Source organism: Danio rerio, chromosome 1 (assembly GCF_049306965.1).
Source record: "Danio rerio strain Tuebingen ecotype United States chromosome 1, GRCz12tu, whole genome shotgun sequence".
In the NCBI taxonomy this organism is placed as follows: domain Eukaryota; kingdom Metazoa; phylum Chordata; class Actinopteri; order Cypriniformes; family Danionidae; genus Danio; species Danio rerio.
This window is the reverse complement of record NC_133176.1, coordinates 24,605,886-24,629,723: the sequence shown is the minus strand read 5'-3', so window position 1 is coordinate 24,629,723 and position 23,838 is coordinate 24,605,886. Positions and strand designations below refer to the sequence as shown.

The following is a 23,838-nucleotide window of genomic DNA, read 5'->3' as shown; positions in this document are numbered from 1 at the left end:
AATACCTGCAAAAAAGTCTCTGGAAGTTGAATCTGAAACCCATCAGGAAGTTGGTCATTTTTACTTTCCTTTGCGAAAACACTAGTTTTTGCCATTTTCAGGTATACATTTTTACAATCTCCTCGTACATATCTAATCAGATCAACATCAGATTTATACTGTGCAATCTAAAGACTTTTGCGATGTTAATTACAAATATCTGGAGTTTTCGCTGAAGGGAATGTCTATAATAGCCTGACAAATATACATGTTTCGCCAAGAAAAAGGATGTGGTTATAACTCAGGCGTACAATATCCCTTTAGCCACAAAATTCATGTTTGAAATGTGTCCTGCATTACAACTCATTTATTCATTCATTTTCTTGTCGGCTTAGTCCCTTTTTAATCTGGGGCTGCCAAAGCGGAATGAACCGCCAACTTATCCAGCACGTTTTTTTACGCAGCAGTTGCCCTTCCAGCCGCAACCCATCTCTGGGAAACATCCACCAACACTCATACACTACGAACAATTTAGCCTACCCAATTCACCTGTACCGCGTGTCTTTGGACTGTGGGGGAAACCGGAGCACCCGGAGGAAACCCACGCGAACGCAGGGAGAACATGCAAACTTCACACAGAAACGCCAACTGAGCTGAGGATCAAACCAGCGACCTTCTTGCTGTGAGGCAACAGCACTACCTACTCCGCCACTGCTTCGCCTCTGCATGACAACTATATATCAATATTCAGTTACACTTATAGCGTCACCGGCTCTCCACATGCAATGACATGTTGTACACTAACATAAACACAAAATTTCCAATCTTTCTTCAAATTTCACGTTTGATAAGGATCCTGGCCTTTAGGCCTTTGTAAGTTCATTTACAGTAAAAATCGTAGCAGCACTTGATGGCTAGTGAAAATGTCATAATTTACACTAACACAAAAATACGTTCTTTAATCTGTCACATATGTGTTTGGAAAAAAAAAACATACCAATACTCAATTACATTTACAGCACCGCCTGCCGGGAGAAGGAAGTTTCTATCGATAACTTTGAAATAATCTTCATTTTCTTACCTTATACTTATTGTCCACTGTTCTCTGTCATTCTAAGGCCTATTTTAAACTGATACGTTATAGTTTTAAAAGGTGTCTGAAGAGCGAGGATGGATCCGGGGGTGATAACGGTGCGTGACTTATTTGAGGACCGGGAGGGAGACGCACGATTTCCCGGAGATTATCACTCGGGCATTATGAGTCTAGCAAATGCATAGAGATTCCTGGAACTTCCGAGAGACTTGTAATGTCTGAATATCATGTCTAACAACTGTGTGTGTGTGTGTGTGGCTCTACAGTAAACACCACTTGTGTCTATGTGTGTGTGTGTGTGCGTGTGCGGTCAGGTGATGTGCGTTTTTAGTGGACGGAGGGCTGTTCAGAAATGCTAGGTAAAACATGGTGTGGATGTTGATAATTTTCGTTGTAAAATGCCATTTTAGCAATAAGACGTATAAGTGTACACAGGGCCTAAGTGTGTATTTTTCGTGAGCGGATTTAAGACGGGGGCGGGGCAGAGCAGAGCATCGGCGATGCTGGCTCAACATTGTGTTGTCTATTGGCCATCGGCAATGAACGATGACATTGTCTATCGGCCCAACCCTAAAACATGTCCTCTCTTTTATTGAATATCAGTTTTATAAATCAATAAGGGCCATTATAAAAGTATAACGTACAATAAGTTTATACAACATAGGAAATAAAGGCAAGCAATCAGTCAAGGCATGCAGAATCAGTGTACGCGGTTATATTAATTCATATATTAACTTATCTTTGCGGCCACCCAAAATACGTTACCTGAGAACAATAGATTCAAATAAGCAAAGTCTGCGAATATGCCGTTAGATAGAAACAACAAGATGAATTAAATATCACGTTTAACAAATATAGTGAGATTAGATCCAGCGGTAGATCCTTGATGAACATTCCGACGTGCACAGCTCCCATAAGGGTAGATGTGCGCATAGCACGCTGCAGTGCATGCCAGAGTGTGTGTGTGGTCACATGATGTGCGTTTTTAGCTATGTAATGTAGACGCAGAGTTGTTCAGAAATGCTGGGTGAAACGCTTGTGTTAATGTGGATTGTTTTCTTTTTTTAAAACGCTGTTTTAAAACTAAAACGTATTAGTATAAATGGGGCCTAAAGCCATTGGGCAGTGATGAGCCTGGGTGTGAGGGTCTATCAATGCTGCCTGCATCTTTAATTCAAATTATGATTAGAGGGAAGACGATTGATGAATAAAAACTCATTTCCACACAGCTTCTTGCACAATACAATATTATCCCCTCATAATATTAGTGTATAGTTTGTAAACTAAAACATTTCAGTGTTTGCATCACAAGTCTATCTCCATATGGCTTTTCCAACAAAGTAAATTTGCTCAGTAGCTCACCTGGTACAGTGTTGTTGTCCAAAAGTAACACTTTTTATAATGTTTTAACTACTATACATTAGGTAAAAAAGCCATATTAATCTGTACTCATGGTTTTGCCATACACTTTTGTTGTTAGTGAGTTGCTAGTGAGTGAGCCATAGAGTGTGCAGTGCAAGATACTGTATTTTTGCAGACATGCTTTAATTCTATGATGTTGAAGACGTGAACATTTAAGAAAAAAACAGGTGAAACAAGTTGAGAGAATCAAGCAGTTTCACAGAATGATTTTTTTTTTGTCTGTTTAATGATGATTCAGTTCAATCAATGTTAGTGTTGAAGGATGGAATTCAAACATTACCACAGATGCATTTTGCTACATTTTGTTCTTCTTATTTTGTATTTTTGCCACATACAGTACAATACTTTTGCTCATCACATGATGTTCTGTGGAAAGCAAACATTTTGCTCAGTGGTTCTCAACCAGGAGTGACTCAGAAAGACTTAAAGTCTGCATGAACTATTGTTGCTGACTTTTATTTCACTATGATTATGTATTTTCAACTGAACAGTAATATTGAGTATGTGGTGGGGATTTGTTTTTGTGTTCTTGTCTTTCAATCACAGCAAACCTAACAGTTGCAAGGGCATGACTAAGCTTATTTAACCTAAGCCGTCAAACTGATGTCATCAGAGAAGGACTGTCATTCCAGAGTGGAAGTAAATGTTTGGATATTGATTAAAAAATGACAAAACAAAAAATAATAAATAAATATATATATATATATATATATATATATATATATATATATATATATATATATATATATATATATATATATATATATATATATATATATATTTTTTTTTAAAGGAAATTAACTGCTATTGATTAATTGTTCACCCAAAAAAACAGACACTCTACATTTATGAATTGATACAGATGAAGTCAGAATTATTAGCCCCCCTTTGATTTTTTTTTTTATATTTCCCAAATTATGCTTAACAAAACAAGTAAATTTTCAAAGTATTTCTGATAATATTTTTTTTTCTGGAGAATTTTTTTTTTGTTTTATTTGGGCTAGAATAAAAGCAGTTTTTAAATTTTAATGAATCATTTTAAGGTCGAAATTATTAGCCTATTCAAGCTATTTTTTCTGACTGTCTACAGAACAAACCATCATTACTTGCCTAATTATCCTAACCTGCCTAGTTAACTTGATTAACCTAGTTAAGCCTTTAAATGTCACTTTAAGCTGTACAGAAGTGTCTTGAAAAAATATCTAGTCAAATATTATTTACTGTCATTATGACAAAGATAAAATAAATCAGTTATTAGAGATGAGTTATTAAAACTATTATGTTTAGAAATGTGTTAAAAAATGTTCTCTTAGTTAAATTGAAATTGGGAAAAAAAATAAACGGTGGGGGGAGGGTTGGGGGTAAAATTCTGACTTCAACTGTACATTTAATATTAATATATGAAGTCTTGTTTTGAAGTGTAGCCTAAATGATAATTTCTTCATGGTCATTTTTACTACAAATACACATTATTCTATTTATGTTAAGCTCTAAAACTTTTTTTTTCCTGTAGAAATTGTGGGCAAAAAAGTAATTATCCTTAATCCTTGTCCAGGTCGTTTGAATACTGGACAGTGGGGGGCCTCAAAATCAAAAGAGTTAAGAACCATTGCTTTAGGCATTATAGATAAACCTTTGAGTTAAATCTTCCACTGAGGCTAAAATAATAAAAAAGCGGATTTGATATGAATAGCTCGCAACATGTACATCAGTGAGGGTCAGACTCTGCTAGTGATCATTCTTACTGTAGTAGTTTCAGTAGTCGGTAAATCATTATTTTTAGTCTGATCTTTTCATTTGATCAGTCGAAACGCTTCTCTGTGCAAAGTCCAAAGACTCATTCTGGAATTGGATTGAATCGTCTGAATGGTTCTCATAGATTGTTTGTTGAACCAAAACCTGTCTCATTTAGACATCTAGGAGTCGTAATGAGTCAGGTTAACAACTCACTGACTCATTGAACTGAGAAGTTAGCAGTGTTTTGATCATTTGAGTAATGCGGCAACATGTAAATTCATGCTGGAATTGTGAAAATGTCATGAATAAAATAATTGAAACACGGCTGAGACTTGATTGCAAAAAGATGTTATCAGCACACATATACTGTAAAAGAGAGTTGGTTTAGAAAATAACATTTTATTAAAACTCTTTTTCTAAGACCTAAATCTTGTTTAGTTTTGCATGAGCTCAATCATGACTGCAACAAACAACTAGAGCATACAGAATTGCAATAAACTCTTTTAATAAACATGCATAATGTAAAACTGTAGCAGTGTGTGCTTACATATTGTTTTATTAGACCATTTTGTCCATGCAATTTACTGTACAAAAAAACAAGTGCTTAAATAACATTTTTAAGCATGTTTGTGGGAGTTATGTTATTTTTATTTTATTTACATGCTTCTTTTAAGTGTTAATGTTTGACCTTGCTTGCACATACACTTACATATGTGTACATGGATGCACACACACACATACACGTTTACACAGACTGCTGACCTAGAGCATCTCACCATGTAGATGTGAGAGGATAAGAGTGCGGATTACAGTGGTAACCTCACCAAGGGGACTTACATTGCTATTACCATACTGCTGATAACAGGAGGAAGAAGAGAGCAGCCTGGGCTTTGCTCTCTTTCTTTGTGCTCTGTGTTTTGCATCTTTATGACTACTCTCCACCATATAATATTGTACTTGTTTCATGATGCAATATTATTGTGATCTTACATACACTGTATTGTGATGTTTCCCAGTGTTAGGTTGCAACTGGAAGGGCATCCACTGCGTCAAACATGTGCTTGATAAATTGGCAGTTCATTCTGCTGTGGCGACCCCCGATTAAAAATGGTACTAAGCTGAAAAGTAAATAAAGGAATGTATTGCGATGCATTGTAATGTACCGTTTTCCAACTACAATCTATATCCCCATATAGGAAAGGTTGCACTCGAAGAAATGCTGGGTTGTTGTCACCCAATGTTGAGTTGAATGAGGTCAAACCCAACCATTGGACAAATCCAAGCGTTGGGTTAAATGTAATTGATGAAATTACTGTTAGGTTTGTCTATAGTTTTGTTAGGACAAATTAGAGTTCATTAGCATGTGGAAACATCTGTTTGAACTAAACAGAATCTATTTATCTTACTTCAATTTTATTCCTGCAGTACAAATTGAGATTGTCAAGCAGACCAACACTTTAATAATTGCTTGTCATAAATATTGAATGCACCGTTCACAATACCACCATCTTTCAAGAGTTCACACTTAGATAATGCTTGATGATGTTAGCAGGTTTGGCATGCTGTCTCGTGAGAGAACCCTGAGCTCGGAAATAGATGAGCCCATGGCTCCTGCCTGGTCAATAAGCATTTAGAGGGATACGAGATCAGGTAGTTCGCGAGAGCTCCCCCCGATTTGTTTGCAATATTCCTTGATTAATAAAGACAACTCTATAGGAACAGACCACCAACCACACCAGTGCATACTCACTTAGAGATGCTCAGAATTAAAGAGTTTGTGACTGTTACTATTATTTAATTCACTTGTGTTGGATGTCTTTAGACTGTGGGAGGAAACCAGAGTACCTGGGGAAAACCCACGGGAACACGGGAAGAACATGTAAACTCCGCACAGAAATGCTGACTGGCCCAGCTAGGACTTGAACTAGCGACCTTCTTGCTGTGAGGCAACAGTGCTAGCCACTGAGCCACCATGTCGACCGATCCTAGAATTGAGGAGGAGGGATAAAAGGTGGATAGGTGGATTCATTCCAAAATAAAGATAGGGAGTAAAGTTAGGCTGAATATTTATGTTCAAATTGGAATAATCCGATTGGCTAGCTAATGATTACCGATAGGGACAAGCTGCGGTCAATCATATCACATGCTCCTCTCGAAATTAGTTTTGTAAACACTTATTTTAAAATAAAACACATTACCACCAGCTGATGTGGTGAACTGTGAAGAAATAGATTTTATTATTCAACCAAATAATTGTAATCAATTTTGGCAATTTATTGATATCTATGTATTGATATAGTATTATCGCAGAAAAGATTGTGATATTATGTGGTATAATTGTTTTTCTTGATCCCCTAATGACTATGATTATCTCATTTCAGAACTTGTTCTTTTCGGTCCTGTTTCTCTCCGTTAAATTATGGATCCAAAAAATGTGTGGACTCTGAAGTTGCACCTAAAATATGTGAATGTCACAGCAGTATTTACAAAATATCAAACAAAGTGGCATTTGCATACAAATGATTCCAGACCTTTTCTCAGAGCTAAAGTCACTGACCCGATTACTTTTAACCAATTGATGTCAGTGACACATGCTGTCTTTGTAAACTTTAGCTACCAGAATACATCAAAATTTTTTAATGGCCAAATATTTTGTATTAATTTTCTACAGTTCACTTATTGTTTTATTGTTCGGGATGTCATGCGATTCTTTAGAAATATATTTGCAGTTTATTTCATGAATGAAACCAGTATGACAGGTATCACCTTTACAAACATTTTAACAAGTTTCACAAAATCCCAGTTTTAATGTGTGACTGTAACTACATCCACATATACCTCAACAAATTATGTTCTTTAGCAAAATAAACAAGCTAACATGTGGTACATTCTCCTCTGAATTCTAATTATATAACTATATATGCACACATTTAAAGCTTGTCAGCAGTGACTGGCATTTTGAGTCAATAAACATAAATATGCATAGGAAATCCTGGAGAGTGACAGAAAAGAATGCCATGTTGATTACAGTAGCATTTTTGAGAAATGACATTGAGGAGAAAGCCTATCAATGACCTGCGTGCATACTGTAGTAAAATGCAGCTCTCACATGGTCGCCAACTGAAGCTAAGCAGGGCTGCGCCCGGTCAGTACCTGGATGGGAGACCACATGGGAAAGCTAGGTTGCTGCCGGAAGTGGTGTTAGTGAGGCCAGCAGGGGGCACCCAACCTGCCGTCTGTGTGAGTCCTAATCCCCCAGTATCCGCTTGTTAAGTGTGTTGTCAAGCGAAGCGGCTTCCGGGTCCAAGCGCTCTATTCAACTGAATGGGGAGAGTCATGAAATGGTAGTAATAAACGTTTACAAAGCGATTTAATGCTTTCGAAAATCACGATCGCAATATATATGTCCATGCCTAATATCCGATGGCCAGAAAGTGATTTTTTTTTTTATAAATTGTGAAATTTTTGGTATTTGTTATGCAGCAAGCCCAGAGATTGTTGTGTACACTATGATTTTATATAAAATTAACTTTAATGTGTGATAGGAATAAAACATGATCATAAACGAATGATTTCTCCACTCAAATGAATGGCGGCTTGTATGTAATACCCGGAAACAGTATTACATACGTCACCAACACGTCACCACTTAACAAGTGGATAGTGATAGGGATGCTATACTGCTCAGTAAGCGCGGTCTTTCGGATGAGACGTTAAATCGAGGTCTCGACTCTCTGTGGTCGTTAAAAATCCCAGGATGTTTTTCGTAAAAAGAGTAGGGGTTTAACCCCGGCATCCTGGCCAAATCTGCCCACTGGCCTCTGTCCATCATAGCCTCCTAACCCTCCCCATGTCATAATTAGCTTCATCACTCTGTCTCCTCTCCACCAATCAGCTGGTGTGCAGTGTGCGGTCTGGCACAAAATGACTGCCGTCGCGTCATCCAGGTGGATGCTGCACACTGGTGGTGGATGAGGAGATCTTCCCCCCCCCCCCCCCCCCCCCCCATTCTGTGTAAAGCACTTTGAGTGCCCAGAAAAGCGCTATATAAATGTAAGGATTTATTATTATTATTATAAATGTACCACTGTTACACACTGTACTGCATTTTAACAGTATTTTAAAAAATTATTATGGGTTCGTGTAATTTTTTTAACAAGTTTTTATTTTAAACATTGTAATACAACTTGACAAAGGGTTAATTATTCAGTTTAGCTATAATAATAATAATACAAAAACACAGCAAGAATCATATAGATTCAAAATAACTTAATACACTTTGAAAGTAAAATGAAAATAAATAACAATACTAATATTAAATAATGGAGCATTAACATATTTGTCTAATCTATATGCTTTCAATGTCCATCCATTAAAAAAAGTCTTTATATAGATTCTCCAAAAGTCCAATATTTTCCAAATAGACTGAATTTTGTTTTTTAAAAAACAGGTTATCTTTTCTAGGGTAAGGCAAGAGTTCATCCCCTTTATCTACTGAGATGCACCAGCACTGTCTTCTTTTTTTTCGAGAACACACAATTATAAGTTTAGCTTCCAGCAAACATAAGGGTTTGTGTTATTTTATTTCATTCTCAAATCGAATAGTTACATTACCCCAAGATGTGTGCATGACATCGTTAATGATAGTCCTGTATTTTATTGTGGTTTTGGGAAAGACCTATGACTAGGTAGTGAAATTGTGCAAGAACTAGTGCTGAATGATAAATCAAAACTAAACTGAAAGCATGATTTAGCGAAAGCTAAGATTGTCATGCACATGTTGTCATAGAAGCTTGTCAATCTGAAGGGCATAGCACAGAAACTGCAAATACGCCGCTATGAAGAGACCCATGAAATTAAACAGAGGATTTAACTGCTTTTATTGATTTAACATGACTAATAATTGCACAACTGTGAGGAATCTCAGAGAAGGATTTATTTCAGGTACTTGACTGAAGTTATGAAGGGGGTTTGGATTAATTGCCAAGAAGCTGTAAATCCAAACCGTAAATCACCAAGAAGCAACTAAGGGTGTAACAATACATGCACAATTCGACATGTATCTCAATTCTGAACTTACAATATGTTATTATTTTGATATTGCGTGCTATGAAAATATTCAATATTAGTACTTTTATTCCTCAAAGGTATTATAAAAAAAAACAATAATTATATTATAATATTTAGGCCTACTTGTTGGTTAAAATAAATGTCATCAGCACATTAATCCCACACATCAATAGTCTCTCACACAGGACATAACTATTCCCACACAGGACATCACTAGTCTCATTAAATATCACAGGTTTTTCTAATCTCTTACAGTAACGGTTTCCCAGGGGGGTCCCGGCCCACAATGGGGCCTCTGCAAGCCCTGTGGGGGTACGCATCATGTTTTTACAGTTTTTTAGCAGTGGACAACTAGGAGAACGATCATGCTGCCTTAGCTCATTTTACCCTGGGATGACCAAAAAAAGGCAAACTTGTTATTCGTTCTCCACAAAAAAGACAGAGTTTCACTGATTCGCCTTCAGCAGCTAATAGTAATGACCCAAGCATACTGGACCCAGGTAACGAAGCTCCAAACATTTCAGGTCGCAGAAGCAATACTGGAAACACGAAATGTTCAACCATGACTTGTCCTCTCAGATCTCTCCACGTATTGACCAAATTATTACTCACTGCCAGACACAGTCCTTACACTGATTGATAAAGCATAACAAATAGCTTGCAAGTATTACATTGTAATAGCCTATATTGTTTTTTCACTTATAAACCGGTGTAAATGCTGATATTTTTGGTATTGAATTTCAAATAGGGCCAATTTTAAGGTCTAAGGCTTATGTTTTTCAGTTACAAAAGGCCTACAATTTTTCTCTTATAGTTTACATTAGGCTATTATTTGTGCATATACTGTACATGGTTAAGATATAGTAATAAATATACAATTTGTTTGTAAATAACATTGTTTTGTCATCCAAATTTATATGAGCGATAATATCATTAAATGTGGAGGCTAATATTAGGCAAAAAAAAAAAAAAAAAAAAAAAACTTGGGAACCAATGCTTTGCTGTAATCTTTCTCCTCTTCTTCAGTCTTTCCTCTAGTTGTGAGCAACAACTTGGATTTTCCAGAGATTTTTAGTTAGGTTTAGGTCAGGACAGGACTCTGGACTGGCCATTTTTAGCTTAAAAGAGCTGCTTTACCTGTTTTACTTTTGTAATTGGGACTTTCATGAAAATTACTGTCTGATTGACTGGCTAAATAGGTCGCCCCTTTGGCCTTTACTGCTGTTTGAGAGTTTTAGTCAGTCAGGCAAACCTGGAAAATTAGATTGCAAGTTAAACAGTGTTAAAGGTGCAGTAGGTTATTTGGCAAAATGTTAACCGTCAGCATAATATCTTTGAAACACAGTCCCTCCCCAGCCGTCCAAAGCCATACCTCCTGAAATCACGTGAATGTGGACATTAAAGATGACAGAGACCCATTAGATCATGTCATTCGCCAGATAGAAAGCTTGATAGTATTTTATAGTCCTACAATTCTGAATGAAAACTGTATTTTGTCTAGCACGATTTCAGCTGAGTAGCAAGCAAAATTTGTCATATTGTGCAATATTAGGACCGAAATTAAGGATCACTGCTATCACTCTCTCATATGCTTTCATAAAGCAACTTCTGTATCCTTAGTGGTTGGCCGGAGGGGTGCAGGAATTACACTTATCACTAAGCCATACTTACATGCTATTTCAGACTTAATATTCTGAGTAGCATTGTAAACAATATAGGAAGCGCGTCACAGGCTGCCATTGTTCAAAAATGAACCAATGTGAATATAAAAGCAACTTGACCTCAGTAAATAAAACTAGGCAGAATAGCACTGTTTACTGATGTTTTGTTGTTCAACTAAATAAAATCTACATTATCGATGCTGTAAAGGGTCTCTTATAAAACTGAAAATATTCACATCAATCTATTGCCGAAAGAAGCAGTCTACATCAGCTTTGCGTGACTAAAATAGTTTTCAAACATAACATTACCTGTCTAACAGAAATACTTCAGCTATGGTAAAGTAACTCCAACATTGATTCATTGATTCTAAAAAGTTTTGATTTAGTATTTGCTTTTAGCGCTGTCTGCACATGAACGTGCAGCGCACAAACAGTACATGCGCTAATGGCAAGTGCGAAGTTGTACAAATCTACATTTCCTGATAGAGCATTTTGGCTATTTATCAGAATTATGAGAATTATTGGCCCGACAATTTTACCATCATTTACTTATCTTACCCAGAATATAAAAATAAAAATACAGATAAATACATCATTACTAAAAATGTTTCTGAAAACAATCACCTACTGCACCTTTAATTAAGAACAAGTTTACAAACTTGTACTTTACGAACAAGTGCTAAATTAACTCCAATAACTTTGAGGTGTCTTAAAATGTTCTCTAATTATATAATGTTTCAGAATGCATGCAACTTAAAAAAATATTCTTAATTTTTTTTTTTTTTTTACTCCTGTGAGGATAACTTAATTTAGGATTAAACTGTGATCTTTAAATTTAGGATTTTTTTTGTATAAAAAAGTAACATTAAACAGGAGACATTTAAATGTATGAAAGAAGAAGCTTGACCCCATTTTTTTCTTTGAGCCCTACATTACTTGGTTAGATTTTTTTTGGTTGCTAAGGCTAGGACATTCATACATTTTTTAAAGTGACTTAAGTGGCAGTGCTATACATGCATTTGATCTTTCGTTTATGTGTCTATAAAAGCTGCATGTTCATTAAATCCATCGGCAGTTTTCAGCAAGGTTGCCATGACGCTGTCTTCTGATTGGTCCTGATCAGCAAGGTGACATTGTTTCTCGTCTCAGTGTGGGCTGAGGCATATTTAACAGGACTTCATGCATTAAGCAGCCCCTGGAAGATTTGCTGTTCCGGTCACACCTGGAAGTATGACCAAACATCAAATGACCCGATTTCATACAGTGGTTTTCCAGAAGGCCGGTCATCAGAAATAGATGTCCGATTATAAATTGCCTTCTCTTTCATGTCAGTGTACAGGAAGAGATGGGCTTAACAGACCACGTTAGAAGCCCACTCCGAAGTTGCACTACCTTTAAGAGTGTTTCGAGTAATAGAGGATAAATGACCTTTAACCTCTAGGAGTGAGTCAGGCATCTTTCCATCGACGCTGCGAATAAAAGACTTCCTTTGATCAGCCGCCAATCAAAGCGCCCTTTCCGTTGGAAAACACATGCGTTGCCCTCTATCTGTTCCCCTATTGTGTCTGAGTGGGCTGAATCACAGAGATGACAATCTGGAGACACGGAGGGCACGGCAGACAGGCGGACATCGGCCAGAAAGGAGCGATGGAGAGATTTGGAAGGTGGATGAAAGGGCTGGTTTGTCATTTAATGGCTTCTGTGCGAAAGGGAGGCTGTGTGTATGTGTGTGTGTGCGCGAGCGATTAGTCACTCTAGAACGCTCTGCTGCTTTCAGAGTCTTGCCTCAGTAGCTCCTCACACAGACAGATACAGAAATAGAAACAGGAAGTGCTTTCATTTCACTCAGCGGCCCTTTAAAATCACAGTCAGATTTGCCGCACAGAGGGAGGTGGGGGAGAGATGGAGAGAGAGAAAAGAGGGCAGGAACAGTGATGAGAGGAGATGTGAGGGGATATTTGGATCAGTGCATCTCTATAATAAGCCAGAGCTGTCTGGTGGGATATAGTCTAAGAAAGAGGAACTATCTTTCATTCGGAACTGCTAACGAGGGCTCACGCTGCCTTATGATTTGCACACTTTTGTAAGTGCGCATTTTTTGGGTATAATTTATGCACCGGCAAGTACATCACCTACTGAAGGCATTAGGCCAGGGTCAGTAAGACAGATCCGGAATCAGTTACTGTGACTGAGTTCTCTGAACTCTTTCCCCTTCCTGAAGTTAGTGGTTATATTTCCAGCAGCTCAGGGTGCGTGTTCACTCATATAAACTTTCATATTATTTCATGTCAATGTGTTTATTCACTGTTAAACATACGATCGTAAAAATTAGTTTTTTTCACACCTAAAATAAAAAAAAAAAAAATCAATGCTTTGATGTCAAAAATGACAGCAAAGACTTTTGATATTTTTATTTTAAAAGATATTTAATTTCAACCTGATAAAAAAAAACAAAAAAAACAACAACCTTATTTTACGTTTTTTTTTTTTTCCCTGGCAGCTGGGGTGCAGAAACCACCCCCCGTCAAATAACAGCCATTAAATTACAGAAGTTTACTGTAAAATAATGGACATTAAAGGACAGGAATTTCCACAAATTTCACAAATTTCCAGTAAATTTCTGTCATTTAACGTTTGTTATTTTATCAATAAATTTCTGTAATTTTACAGCCTTTATTTTTTTGGCAAATTAAGCAATAATTTTTCTTCTGGTGAAAGTCTTATTTGTTAGATTTTGGCTAGAATAAAAGCAGTTCTTAATTTTTCAAAAACCATTTTAAGGGCAAAATTATTAGTCCCCGTAAGTTATATTTTTTCGATAGTCTACAGAACAAACCATTGCTATACAATAAACTACGTAATTATCCTAACCTGTGTAGTTTACCTAATTAACCTAGTTAAGCCTTTAAATGTCACTTTAAGCTGTATAGAAGTGTCTGTGGGGGGCTAATATTTCTGACTTCAACTGTAGTGGTCAACGTCAAAAAGTGGTTTTCAAGCTTCAAAGTTAAAGTGTGATGCAGCCTTTTTTGGTTTCATATTTTATCAATTTTTGTAATTTGTGTATAAGTGACTACTGAGTTTTTTTGTTCAAAACATAAATATTGTAATTTATATAATTATATAATTGGAAAACAGATAAAAATAAACATATTCAAAATTATATTTCGGTTGGGTCCTGGAGTAGATCTTGTGGGATCTTGTTCCTGCATTCTTTTCATATCCACTTTTTATTAAAGTCGCCACTGCCAATTCACAGATGGGAAAAAAAGAAGAAAGTTTTTTTTTTTTTTTTTTTTTCTCTGGTAGCATCTCTGTCCTCTAGTGTTCTTCTTCTCTCCTCTTCACACTTTAGTCCTTTTTTCCAGCAGTTTCTGAGGCAACAAGAGCTTCTCCAGTAAACAAGGCAAGACAGAGGGATAGAGAACGAGACAAAAAGGGACAGAACATAAAAGTAAAGCTATCTTTTTCATTTGCGCTGCGTGTGCCAGTTCACGTCTTTCCACGCGCACATTTATTATGGACAGATTTCTTACAGCATCGTTTAGTCTAGACCAGGCTTTAAGGGATGTTTACTCCCTGTCATGTGACATCCTGAGCTTCCGATACAGATTCTTTCACACTTTATATCAGCAAACAAAGCTTGCATGTATGCATTTGACTGCTATATGCCAGATTCGGGCCCTCAGGTGTGTGCTTGTGTGTTTGAGAGAGAGACAGACAGGAACAGAGTGTGCCAATGGGGAGTTGTGACGTTTAAACATCATCTATCTTTGCCTCTCAGAAGTCCTTGCACTCAGGGATCGGGCCTGTCAAAACATACACTCCCAACTGCTGCACAGGGCACAAAGACACACACAAACACTCTCCAGAAACCTGACTCATTCAGTCATCCCTGAAACAGCGGAGATGCCTAGAGAGAGAGATGGATATTCATGTCTCTGCTTTACCACTGCCTTTTGAACCAATGTCTGCTCTTGAACTGTGGGTGTGTAGACTAAATTTGTATTTACAAATGATGTAAATGCGGAAATACTGTACATAAATGCTGTTTTAAGGGAGAAATGATTGATTGCTAAATTATATTTTTATTGTATACATAATGTAAATGACAAATTACACTATTATTACTGATCATAGTAGAACAAATTATTCCAAAATATCTAATAATAAATATTCTATGTTCTAAATCAATAGACAAATGCTGTAATAGCTTAATACAAATATGACCATTTTTATTTCTTTTTATATTTTAAGATATGACAAATGTAAATTAATATAGTGTTTTAATAATTACTTGACAGCTAAACTGACACTAAAGATGGATTCAGTTAATCTAACTTATGAAATTTAAAAATATAAATGTGAAATTCAAATAAATTTTGCAACTTGAAGTGATAAATAATGGTCAGTGGCATCATCATCTATACCAATACAGATCAATAAAAAAAAATTTACTAATTCATCACACTTTTTTTTTTATCAATCGCGATTAATAGAATTATTGCAGTAGTATTTTGTTGCCGTTGTTAATAATAATGACATTAATGTCATTATTGGTGTTACTATTATTTTTGTCGTTGTTAGTGTTAGAAACCTTACAACTAAAAGGTTCGATCTGACATTGGCATATTCTTATTAAATGACAACTTATTTACATTATGGAATGCTTTTTTTAATAAGTTGTTTACATTTTAACACTTTTTATTAAAAAAAAAAAAACTAATGTTACACACATACCGTTTGCTATGTGGAATGCAAAAACTTTGAAGCTTTAACGCAGAAAGATTTTTTTTTTTCTAGTGAGGAGGTCTGAGACTAACTCAACTTAAAGTAACAAGTTGGTTGAAGCTTTTTTTGGGTGCACTTGCAAAGTTTTGCTCACAAAACTAATATTTTTAAGTTAATGAAGGAATTTTTCATTTAGGTTCAGTAAACGTGTTAAATGTAGCTACACTTATTTTTACTAATTTTTGCCAACCCAACCAAAAAAACCCCCAAGTAATTTCATTTTTCAAGTTGAATTTTTTATAGTGTATAAGTTTGTTTAACATCCTTATAATAATAATCTTTTTTTTAATAGTAAATATCTGAGTGTTTCTGTAGTATGCAACAACTTTATAGTTCACATTCATTTGAACTGTAAGCGTTAAAAATCATTTCTATTTTTCTTCCAGATCCGCCTTCTTCAGTCTTGCTACCTGATCCTCTTCCTCCAGTACGCAGCTCCACGACTCCTCCACGCCCATATACAGGCACGCTCCGCCCCTCTCTCACCACTACCACGACGACCACCATGGTTCCTCCTCGCCGCCATAACAACGTCCTCCCAGAAGCCCTGACTCGAGCGCCTCCCTCCCCGCAGACTCCCGTCACTGTTGACTATTGTGCCCCACGTCTCACTGCTGAAATCTCCTGGCCACGGACACACCAGGGACAAGTTGCTAAGCAACCGTGCCCACCTGGCACCATAGGTTAGTAAGAGAGTGATTAATCTATTATTAGGGGCAGTGTGTGTGTGTGGAGGTTTATTTTGTTTAATGTGTATTGAATACATCAGTGCATCAGCTCAGTGTGTGTCCGTGTGTGTATGTGCATTGCTCTCTGGCAGAGATCTGATACACTTCAACACTGCAACAAGGCTCCTGATAACATGAATGAAAGAATTAATTCGTAATTCAAGCCTGTAATTAATTTATCATCCCAGTGTTCAGGACTAAACTCATCATTAGTAATTCTTTATAATTAGGCACAACAATAGGAATTACCACTGTACTGATAGTTACATAGTCATTTATTTTTAAACCTTCAGTAAAACAAGTAGCTCCCAGATGTGTTTGCACATGATTATAATTGTCAAAATGTGGTATATATCAAAATTCCTGTAAAAAATTGACTATTTATCATTAGATGGAAAGGAATTTGGGAGGAAAGAATGGAAGAAATGTTGTTTTGTTCATACTGTAGTCAAAGGTAGCATAGAAAAAACAAAATAGTAGTACATTAATACAATGTAAGAGGTGCACTGGAGGATCATATAATCACTTCATATTGTGTCACTTCCCCGCATTAATTTATCATATACAGAGCTCAGCACATATAAGTTCACCCTTCATAAATATATCTTTTTAAGTTCTTCTAAAATTTTAGTCTGTAGTGAAGCCAAATCTGGAGCTTTCATTCATTCATTCATTCATTCATTCATTTCTTTTCGGCTTAGTCCCTTTATTAATCCAGGTTTGCCACAGCAGAATGAACCGCCAACTAATCCAGCAGGTTTTTACGCAGGTGATGCCCTTCCAGCCACAACCCATCACTGGGAAACATCCACACATACACTCATACACTAAGGACAATTTAGCCTACCCAATTCAGCTGTACCACATATCTTTGGGCGACTGTGGGGGAAACCGGAGCACCCGGAGGAAACCTATGCGAGCGCAGGGAGAACATGCAAACACCACACAGAAACGCCTACTGACCCAGCCGAGGCTCGACCCAGCAACCTTCTTGCTGAGGCGACAGCACTACCTACTGCACTACTGTGTCGCCTCAAATCTGGAGCTTATCTAAGAAAATAACTTACCATAACAGTCCAAAAACTAGTACACCCAAATTATATGTTATAGAAAAATCAAGAGAAGCTAAATTTTTTTTTTTTAATTTATTGAAATTTTGTAGGTTGTAATTTATTTTTGCAATATTTTGCTTGAATTTAATCGCATTACCTTTCAATTTCTAAATGTTTGGTGACTAAAATGTTATTTTAATAAATATATCTGTTTAAAAAATCTGTTTTGTTTAAATGCTCCAAAATACATCGCCTATATTCACTGAGAAATTAATAAAAACATTCATTTTTAAAATGTGGTGTACTCAGTTAGGTAGCACTTTATTTTGATGGTCCATTTGAGTGTTAGTAGACTATCTGCTTAATATCTGATGATACTGATGCAAAACAGACGTTTAACTGACAATAAGAAACTGTCAACATGTCAACTTACACTAACCCCAACCTACAGTAGGTGAGAGTTCAAAGTGACTATTACCGCCGTGCCTTATACCGCCGCCGTTTGAAATAACTGCCGCTCTGTTTTTAGTATATGACCGCAGCTTGTGAATGAGCCGCCAGGGGGCGCAAAGGGACGGGATGCGAACGGACAGAAATAGCCTTTACAGCAGCTTTAAATATGCTACTGTGCTTGTAAATGAGATTAAACAATAAGTTGTAATAGTCTACTTATAATCAAATGAGAGTTAGTTGGCTTATAGATGCAATGTAACTAAAATTCAACAAACAGACCATCAAAATAAAGTGTGACCCTCAATTATGCTGAGCACTGTATATTGTATATACTTAAGGTTTGGAATTCTGTCTACAAGTACTATTTGAGAGAGTAGTTACATTTTATAGCTAATTTACACAGAGCAGTACAGGCTCGTAGCCAGGGAGGATTCGGATGGTTTGAAAGACCCAGCCCTCACTGACAAAGGTCCAGAATTTGTTCTATACATGAGCTCATTTGTCCTATTTTAACTGCTATCAAAGAGCTTAGAATGACCAAGAGGCGATACTCAATAGAATGTTCCATTGCATCAGCAGCGTCCAGCAACAGCCCCGGATTCCGCCATTTTGTTTTTAATTTATTCATTTAAAAAGCGCATTAAAGCTGAGATACAGCCTGAAAGACGACGATACAACACATGCTAACACAATCATCAGCACTTTTAATAGTTTATTTTACTTTTTTACAGACTTATAACATGCTGTTGTTCAATTGGAATTTTCATTCTAAAATGTCTGCCGCGCCATCTAGTGGCTGTTTCCCAAATCGCACTAGACTTTTGCCTCTTGGTGAATCTATGCTCTTTGCTGCTATGCCATCATAAATTGTAAAAAATACCTATGAAAATAACCATCATAGAAGGCTTTAAGACCAAGTAGATTCCTGTATTGGCTGTTGCTTCGGTGTGACTTCTCGTTCTAAAGGGCCAAATTCGCCATCCCAAATTGTGACTGTGACATGTGCTCGCCAGTTTGTTATTTGCCTAATAAATGACAATAGGCCACAGTTTTTCAATTTAAAACTTTAACAGATTTCTTTTTTTATGATATATAAAATCATTATTTAAAAAACAAGTATTTATTCTTATTTCCTTATTCTAACTCTTTAGGAAATGTTTTTGGTACATCAAAACGTGGTTATGATCACCATTTGACAAGCTAAAAAAATGTGCTTAAAATATTACTAAAATGCAGTATTTAAACCTCATAATTAAATAGAAAATGAGAAAAGTGAACCAGCCTTTTTACCAGGCTGGCTACGGGCTTGTATCATATCACTTGTTTGAGTATGATAAGTATCATAAGTATCTCTGTATTTGCATGTGCTTGCTGTGAGGTCTACATTTGAAATGACAAACTTGAGCACACAGAAGGCCCGATATGTAAACCGTGTGGCTTTCTTTGTCGCATGAGAATGACATTGATGCAAACGATACAACAGTAAGTAACGGTTTTGCTAAAATTTGAGTCTGAGCTTTGGAAGTGTGTTTTACAGTAAAGACAACTTGCAGACTTTTTAACAACACAAACCCAAACTTTTAAGCATCAGCTATAACTAAAATGTTTGAGGGTCAAAGAAGACCTTGTTAATGGGCAGAAAGTAAAGACCATAGATGCCCATTGTGTAAACCAATTACAAAAACTACATAGGTTTGTGCAAGAAAAAAGACTGGATTTAGAAGAATCATTCAGAAATGTTTTGTTTTCTTTTGGCACACAATGTCCTTATTTATTATGAACTTTGTGCACAGAAACATTGCAGAACACATTGTATATTCACATTCACTACTTACTTCTAATTTTAAAATATATGTATTACCCGTTTTTGTCCTGTCTCTGTAATTCTGTTGCTCTGCAGAAGATCTGTCATAAAAACAAATTCCTTGTATGTGTGAACATACAAGCTCTTTCTGATTCTGATCCTGAACTTTTACATTTAGAAACAACTACATTACACACTACATAATTGGTAATAAAAACAAAATGTGTGCACTAAAAGTGGTACTAAACCTGTTAAAGCTACTGTAGATGTACATGAACTTGTAAAAGCTATTTTTACCTGTGTGTTACGTTGAATTAATCAGATTTTTTTTTTCCTGTTAGTGTGGTGTGCTTGTTCAGGTGTTCTGTCATTGCCACCTCATTATGTGGGCAGCTGCCAGCTGTTGATTGACACATTTTGTGACGCTTGTAAATCTCCTGCTCTGCTTGTGTTTTTGATTGGTTTGACAGCAATTGCCAGGCCATATGTCTAAATGTGTATGTGTGTATATGTGTGTGTATATGTGAGAGAGAGAGCTCATGTCTTTTTTTATTATTATTTTTTCAGGTGTAGCCACGTTTAATTGTTTGCTTGGCTACTGGGACCCGAAGGGACCAGATCTGAGCAACTGCACCTCACCGTGGACCAATCATATCACTCAAAGAGTGAGTAAAAACATGACACCATGGGAAATATGCTAATGGAGTATCAGCCAATTTAAAAACATTCAGTGGAGAGCGATATGCCTATAGCAAATATTCTTAAAGCATAATTTGGCCTCCAGCTTTTTTAACAAAGCACAAAAGCTTATCACAAAGAGCAGCCTGTAGCGAAACAGCTTAGAGGAAATTTAGTGTACAACAAAATGAGCCAAAATTCAACTGTCAAGATCAGCCGCAATTTGTATCACTTTGTGGCAAAATTACGTAGGGACGACAGTGCAGCCAAAAGCGTCGTGCGACAGCAGCTTAAAATAAAGTGGCACGTGTGTATGTGTGTGTGTGCTGCGAGAGTGCATGTGTGTGTAAAGTGCAATGATGACTGAAGCTTAACAGTAATGTAAAATGGTTTCCTTTGTACCACAGAGAGCAAATCGGAAAATAGGCAGAATCACAAATCTATGAAGCCATTTGTTCATCCACTTATTCGACCATCAAGGGACAGAGCGAATAAAATCAATATACACACGTACATATCTCTCTCGCTCTCTCTTTCTCTTTCTGTAGATGAGATCGGGCGAAACTGCTGCTATAGTAGCCCGGGAATTGGCTGAACAGACAAAGGGAGAGTTGAGACCCGGAGATGTCCCATCAACAGTCAAAGCCATGGCACAGCTGGTGGAACTACTGGACGTGCAGCTGCGAAACCTCACCCCTGGGGGAAAAGACACCGCCGCACGCAGTTTAAACAAGGTACACGAGCTGTTAGCAAACCACACGCACACTGCTTAGGTAGTAAACACACAGCTACTACATGTTTGTTACATGTTAATTACGTTGGCATCCTTTTGTATGAGATAGCTCAATATATTCATGTGTATTTTTGTGCAAAAAGGAGCGGGAGAGAGAAACAGTGCTCCGATTCTGTGCAGAGTACAGTGTTTTAGGCAGTAAACCTGTGGCAGTCCACAGATCAAAGGCTTTAAGGCCCAAATGGGAAAACTTCCTGTTAAAAACAGCTACTGCTCGATAGACAGAAATCCTTACACTCACACACACACACACACACACACACACACACACACACACACACACACACACACACACACACACACACACACACACACTTATAAATAAGGACACACAAATTAAAACAGCTCATAAAGCCCCGGTGAGTTTTTCCAATTAACAAAAGAAGCCGCAACATAAAAGAATAATCAAAAAAATACTTCAAAGTGGTGAAACGCAAATACAGGCTGCACAATGCTACACATAAACACCAGAGGCATAATGAACTTCTTGTAAGATGTCTGTTGGATGCAAAACACACACAGTGAATGTCCCATTTTTTTAAGTAAAAAAACATAAACCTTCATCGAAACATTTATCATCTAAATTTTGTGAATATTAAAAATGATTCAATTCAGTTTGATTCATATTTATTTCCATTTTAGATTGTGTCAAAGCAGCTTAACATAGAAGTTCTAGTAAACTGAAACTGTCAGTCCAGTTTTCAGAGTTGAAGTTCAGTTTAGTTCAGATCAGTGTCCTTGTTATAAATTATATTATTGTAGGCATAATTTACAGTTAAAACCCAAAGAATGAGCAGTCTGTCAGATGAAGAAGAGCCGGAGTCAGAGATTTAAAACAATAAAGTTCACTGAAGATAGTTTGCAGTTTCATCAGCAGAAGCCAGCTTCAACACTTATAATGAGTTCTCAGGCCGCTCTGCTTACAATCACAAATCAACAACAATTATTGTCTTACATAACATCATTACCAGTGTCATACATGCAGGTGTTTTAACCTGATTAGTTAAAACGCAGATAGACTAGGTAAACTTCCATGTGTCAGCATACATACAACTCTGAACGATATCTTAATATCTCAAGCATACAAACGTCAGACATCCACTAGGCTGTTTGGAGCTGATCCCAGACCTGTGAAATGATCCACAATCGAATAGAACACACACACTCAACTTACAATCTGTTTCTTAGCTAAGGTTGATCCGTCTTTATCAAAACTGGTTAAAAAACAGTATAATCTACTTTCAGGAAATTCTTACTACACAAAGTCTATCTTGAATAAAAAGGAAAATCAGTTTAAACAGAATTAACACATAATAATATTAAAACCACTTATTTTTAGACAGTTTAACACATAGTAATTCAATCATTACTATGTTTTGACAGTTGTTTTCAATCATCAAGCCCTTTAGTTCCACTCGAGATCTCCATGACCGCCTGAAGAACATTCTTATATTAAGCGTTAATGTGTTAACTTTATTCATTAGTCAAAATCATGTCAAGATTAAATAATCATATTAATAAAGCAATGAGAAAAAGGATAATGAGAAGGCTGGTAAAACATTTGCGATAGTAATTGGTGGTTTATTCCGCTGTAGATAAAGCAGGGAATTAGCCAAAAGAAAGTGAGTGAGTGAGATTATCAAGTTGCGTCTAGTCCAAGTAGTCATCTTTAAAATATTTTACAAATTTTTGACAATTGTTGATCAAAAAACTTAAAATGCCATTTGAACTTGCAGTAATTGTGGTGAAGTGTTGAAAATAAAATGACACAAGCAAGTGTTCGCCAGATGTAAAGCCACACTGACAACTTTTACGATGCTAATCTAAATTAGTCAAAAGTACAGAGCCTTTTTAATTTCCTGAATAGTAGCAGGTTTGGAAAAGGTTTCTGTCCAATAATATCTGTTACTAGATTAAAGCTCAATTAAACAGATAAAAGCATATTAAAATCTTTAAAAACATTAAATGTAAATTACATTATATTTGCTGAGAGCATCAAATTACTTTACATTGGTTAAAAAGCATGAGGTCATTGAAATGAAAGACATTAACAAATCAAAGTTGTAAATTTCCTTTGGGTAGTTATTTATTTATTTTATTTATTTTTAACTTCAGGTCAGACATTAAAATGTACATAATATTGATACATACAGATATACGCACTAATACAATTCACCAAGCAAGAAATTATCAGAAAAACACAATTATACACTAAATAAGTATACAGTATAAATAAACAAAATACCACATTTATACACAAAGATATACAAATATAAGATAACAAAAAATAAACAAATAAACAAATAAAAATGTATGAATAAATAAATATATAATACAAAGAACAGAAAGAAAAAAAGGCAATTAAGATATAGGCATCTCCTTAAAAAATTACAAAAGGGCTCCAGACTTTCTGGAACTGTTCTGGCTTTTGTTTTATTGCAAACTAAATATTTTCCTTTTGAAGAGCATGTTGGAAATCCAAAAACCTGCTGCTGACTTCCAGTTCATAAGAATAAGTCGTCTAGCCACTAAGGTTGCAAAAGCTACACTATCGGCCTGTAATGAATTTAATTCAGC

General features: G+C 36.3%; 1 protein-coding gene across 8 annotated transcripts in view; it reads left to right on the top strand.

Moving 5' to 3' along the window:
* Window positions 1–23,838, top strand: part of adgrl3.1 (adhesion G protein-coupled receptor L3.1) — a 203,282-nt gene that overhangs the window by 100,981 nt on the left and 78,463 nt on the right. For all 8 annotated transcript variants that reach the window (XM_073951209.1, XM_073951189.1, XM_073951177.1 and 5 more), the window contains exons 7-9: window positions 16,140–16,436; window positions 20,358–20,455; window positions 21,017–21,202. In XM_073951209.1, coding sequence (XP_073807310.1) covers window positions 16,140–16,436; window positions 20,358–20,455; window positions 21,017–21,202 — 581 coding nt within the window. The remainder of the gene's footprint in view (window positions 1–16,139; window positions 16,437–20,357; window positions 20,456–21,016; window positions 21,203–23,838) is intronic.